This window comes from Lolium perenne, chromosome 7 (genome assembly GCF_019359855.2).
Source record: "Lolium perenne isolate Kyuss_39 chromosome 7, Kyuss_2.0, whole genome shotgun sequence".
Taxonomy (NCBI): Eukaryota; Viridiplantae; Streptophyta; class Magnoliopsida; order Poales; family Poaceae; genus Lolium; species Lolium perenne.
The window spans coordinates 318,139,410-318,144,635 of NC_067250.2; the positions used below are offsets into that span (position 1 = coordinate 318,139,410).

At 44.6% G+C, this 5,226-nt stretch overlaps 1 protein-coding gene across 1 annotated transcript; it reads left to right on the forward strand.

Annotated features, from left to right (window-relative positions):
• Positions 1-3,125: 3,125 nt before the first annotated feature.
• Positions 3,126-4,635, forward strand: LOC127317235 (BTB/POZ and MATH domain-containing protein 2-like). Its single transcript, XM_051347760.2, has one exon. The coding sequence runs from the start codon at positions 3,357-3,359 to the stop codon at positions 4,443-4,445; it is 1,089 nt and encodes a 362-aa protein (XP_051203720.1). The 5' UTR covers positions 3,126-3,356; the 3' UTR covers positions 4,446-4,635.
• Positions 4,636-5,226: the final 591 nt, after the last annotated feature.

Below are 5,226 nucleotides of genomic sequence, written 5' to 3' on the forward strand. Positions count from 1 at the left end.
ATGATACCTTGCTTATGAGCCTATGTAAGATCAGTTATCACTACATTAGTGAAGTCTCAAATTTTAGTATAATAGTTGATCGGTTACAAAAAAAAATATGTTACAGTATATTCCACATGCGTCAATACTATATAAATTGTCCGCATTCGTTTTGAAAATCAATTTTTACTTTACACTATTGTTTTCATATGTTTCATTTCTTTATTTGGAGGACGGTAAATATTTAAAATTATAATTTTTAATTGAGAGCATTTGAGCTCTCAGAACAACACCTGTGAATCTCCAAAACCATTTTGTTCGGTTGGACTCATTGTCTTTTTTCTTTTTCTTTTGCTTACCGTGCCACGTTTACTCCTCTACAGTTCTACATTGTTAAGCCACTTTGAGACAGATGATTGCCTCTAGACTTGACTAATTGTCGCGTATCTAGTGTTGAATAAATCTTGTGCGTCAGTGTAGCGTTTTTTTCAGAGTTTCAGTTTCAGTTTCGTCAGGAAACTGTTGTTCGTCAGCCTGTTGTCGACAACAGTTAGTTTCCCTTCAGTTAAGCTCTTAGAGGTGGACCGGGGTTAGTGGTTTTTTTTTTTTTTTTGAGAATACGGTGACCTTTTTATTCCTCCATAATGTTCATGGGTTAGTGGTTAGTTGAATCCCGGATTTACCTAGTCTAATCAACGCACGATCGGGCCGTGGGGATGGCACGGATCAGTTGGATCGATGTGCATGAGTTTCACTCACGTTAGTTGGGCACGATCTCTGTAATCTATCTAATAATAAAGCAAAAAGGGTTCGCCTGGCCCATGAGTTGTTCGCCCGGCCCAGACAAAAGCCCACCTGGCCGCCTCGCTTATTCCCACGGGAGATTTCCAGGCACGCGCTGAGGACGGCCCACCGACCAGATCGGTGGCTACCGACCACCGCACACCCCCTGGTTGGGTATGGGTCAGGCCCATTTATATCTGTTTAGCCTATAGCAGTTCGGTTTTCCTTTTTCTTTTTTCTTTTCTGGTTTCTTTTTCTGTTTTTTTTCTTTTTTCTGTTTTCGGTTTTGTTTATATTTTTTTAGATTCGAAAATTTCAATTTTTATAAATTGTTCAAATTGAAAAATGTTTAAATTAAAAATGTTCAAATTTGAAAACCGTTCAAATCCGAAAACCGTTCAAATTTGAAAATCGTTGAAATTTGAATTTTGTTCAAATTCGAAAATTGTTCTAATATGAAAATCGGTCAGATTCTAAAATTGTTCAAATATAAATTTTGTTCAAATTCAGAAATGTTCAAATTCAAAAATTGTTCATAGAGTAAAATACATTTTTGTTCAAATTTAAAAATATTCAAATCTGAAAAATGTTCAGGTTTTTAAAAAGTTATTTCTTTTTAATTTGAATTTTTTTAATTTTGAGAAATGTTCAGATTTTTTTTTTACATTCTTTTAAAAAATAAAACGAACAATAGAAAACGAAAAAGAAACGAAAAAGAAAAAACGGCTTACCTGATGTTGGGCTGCGGCCCAGTTAGTAAGCCGGGGGGCGCGGGGGGTGTGCGGTGCATTCCCCCGCACCGACCAGCTCGGCGCATAGGAGCTCCCCTGAGGACGGCGGCAGGAAAAACAATCCCCGCCACGAATCAGCACCGCGCGAACGTGACCCTGCCAAATCCGGCCTGCCCACGGTGTCCAACTTCTCCCCGTTTGTACGTTCTCGAGTAGGGATTTTGTCGGCTTCTCCGAGGCTTTAAATATGGGAGCAATCGACTTCTCTTACTACATCAAATCGATCGATCTAGCTTTAAATCGAAATAGAGTGTCGATGTTATCCACCTGTGTATGCGCCGGCAGTCGGTGGCAAAGGCAGCCGAAGCAGGTGATGGAGGAGAAGGTCTTGAGGAGGGAGGGTGAGGGGCGGCCGGAACTAATTCTTGAAGAGGAGGTCAGGAATGGGGAGATCAGGAACGGCGGTCACACCTCGTGCTGACGGACTCGAACATGATGGAGATGGCTCCGCTCGATTCAGACGACCTCAGGTAGGGCTCGCGAGAAAGATCCCTATGCAAAGCCTCCACCATGCTGACATGCATGGCTGTCTCCGCTCAGTCCTATGATGTGTCGCTGCTAATTGGGGAGGAGGAGTAGGAGGGAGAAGATGAGCATCGAATATGTGACTCCCCAAGACCAACTACGCCCATAGGGCCCTGCTGATGCAGGTGATGCTCGAGGCTCACCAACTATGGACTGTGATCTCTGTCGGGACGACGAAGCAAAAAAGAAGATCGTCAAGCCATGGAGGCCCTCCTTCGTGTCGTTCCACTAGAGATGGTGTCGACGTTCGCCTTGAAGGAGGAGGCAAAGGACGCCTAGTGCACGATCATGATGATGCGCCTCCGGGTCTCGCGCGTCCGCGAGGCGAAGAAGAGCACGCTGTGAAAGCAGTACGAGCCTATAAAGTTCAACCCCGTTGAGTCGATTGATGGTTTCGGCATGGAATAGAGTTCAACCCCGTTGAGTTGATTGATGGTTTTAGCATGGAATAGACTTGGACAATAGGGTTGCACCCATTCTATCCAAGACAAGGGATCACAAGGCGACACGAACGAACCGATACTCTAACACCCCGCCGACAAAGACAAGCCATGCCATTGAAGGTATCCATCAATAAACTGCAGATCTAGGGTACACAGTAGCTAAGGTGACGAGAAAATCGCAAATCTCTCTATCGACGACAACTCCGGTCACCATTGCTAACAGTCGTGACTTAGCGATTCCATCACCAATAGGAATCACATGCTTCCCGGACTCAGGCGAGAGAGAAGACGCAGCGTTAACAACACCACTCTTAAGCCATGTGCCTCACTCGGTGAAGAAGGGCACACCATAGATCGCGTGCGAATCGGATCTCACTTTCTCGATGGAAGGATGCATAATAACACGACTAGACTACTGAGAGTTTCAAATACGCTTGTCTAGAATAAACAGTGGTGGCTATATTTATCGTTAGATAGACTCTCTTGTTTTGTTTTTTTCTGCGCAACTTGTGAATAAACTGCTTTTAATGCTACGAGTATATATGGTTTTCATGGAATAAACTTTGGACAGTGTGTTCAAACCTGAATGTGTGGGTTCGAATTGGAAACAAACAGACGCACGTCTGGAAGGTTGAAAGGGGAAAAAAAACCCTCGCTGAGTCCTCTCCTCGCGAATCGTCTCGCCGCCACCCACCGTTCCCCTCCCCCCGAATCACCACGCCACCGCTCCCCTCCCCTCGCCGCGCCGCGCCGCCTTTCCCCGCCGCCACCACCACCACCAGCCGTTCCGCGCCTCTCGAATCGCCTTCTTGCTCCCCGCTGCTCCAGTCCAGCAATGTCCGCATCCCAGAGCCGAGAGACGACGGCGTCCACCTGCGCCGCCAAGACTGCGTGTGGCACGCACTTCTTCAAAATCGAAGGTTACAGCCTGTACAGGGGGCTCGGCGTTGGCAACTCCGTTCAGTCCGCCACCTTTGCTGTCGGCGGCTACGACTGGTGCCTCAGCTTCTACCCCGACGGTTACGACAATGACAGCCAAGACTATGTGTCAGTTTTCCTCGCTCTCAAGACCGCCAACACCAAGGTGAGGGCGCTGTACGATATGACCTTAATCATCAGCCAGGGGACGCAGCCGCCGCTGCAGCCTTTTACATGGCCAAACCCTTGGCATATAGAGCCGGTTGTGTTTGACTACCGTGGTGAATGGGGTTATGCCGAATTCGTGAAGAAGAGTGACCTCAAAGAGTACATTCTGGACGACACCATTCTCATCGAGTGCAATATTGCTGTTATCAAGTTTATGGAGGCACAGGTGCAGGACACCAAGATGAAATCTGAGGTCCAAGTTCCGCAGTCAGACTTGCTGGATAATCTTAGTGATTTGCTGGAGGCACATGAGGGAGCTGATGTGTCTTTCGAGGTTGAAGGGCAGGTTTTCCCAGCTCATAAGATCATCCTGGCAATGCGGTCGCCTGTCTTCAAGGCAGAGTTCTATGGGCCGATGAGGAACAAGTGTGGGCAGAGTGTGACCATTGAAGATATGCAGCCTGCTGTTTTCAAAGCGCTGCTTCATTTCATCTACACAGATTCATTGCCCCCGATGGATGACCTCAATGATGATGACCATGAAGCAATGTTTAAGCATTTACTTGTCGCTGCAGATAGATATGCCATGGAAAGGATGAAGCTGATGTGCGAGAGGGAACTTTCCAAGAATCTCTATGCCGACACTGTGGCAACCACATTAGCTCTAGCCGACCAGCATCATTCCAACCAGCTCAAAGATGCTTGCATTGAATTTATCAACTCGTCGGATAAAATGGATGATGTCGTGGCAAGTAAAGGGTATGAGCACCTGAAAAGAGCATGTCCTATGATCTTTGCTGATATATGGGAGAAAGCAGCTAAGATTCGCAAAATGTAATGTGCTTCTGGTGGATTAACCGTAGTGTAGTTACTTCAGTTCAGAGTTGAGACCATGGCAACCTGTGTGATTTTGCTTGTCTATTTCTCAAGTTCTCAGAGATCTTTTGGGAAAGGGTAAGTAAGTTTCGTAAAATGTAAGCCTTTGACATTATAATCAGTCCCTATATATGTGGGCATATGCTCGATCACTAGCTCTTAAAAGAAAACTCTCATTTGTCGTTTCAATTTTCCCTTTACGTGGTAATTTCATTTCTCAAAGTAGTGAGCGATTAACTACCAGCCTACCATGACCACATCTATTGTGAAATTTGATGAAAATAGTAGCAAACAGTAGTATTATATCAATTTATTTAGCAAATTAATGTATATTTTGCCGAAGTTTTATGCAATGTAAGTGCTATGCCAATCTGAATATTGGGTGTCCATTATTGCTACCAGATGTTTTGTTTCTTTATTTGTAGGCCTGTAAAACTTTTAAACCTTGGTTTCCATTTGACTAAATTTGAGATTTTGGAACAAAAGATGTGCAGATTCCTAAACCAGTTTGTCCGGTAAGCCTCATTGTTCTTTGTTTTTTCCTTACCTAGTACAATTCTGCATTGTTAAACCAAACCAATTTGTAGACACTATTTTTTTCTCGAAAAACTTGTAGACACTAATTTGGCTTGATAGCTGCTGAATAGCTAGCTCTTCAGTTATTGGTCCCCTATGATCTGTTCTGCACCTTAACTTCAAGCTTCGGTGAAGAAAGAAAGGTGAAACAAATGTGCTCTTGTTGG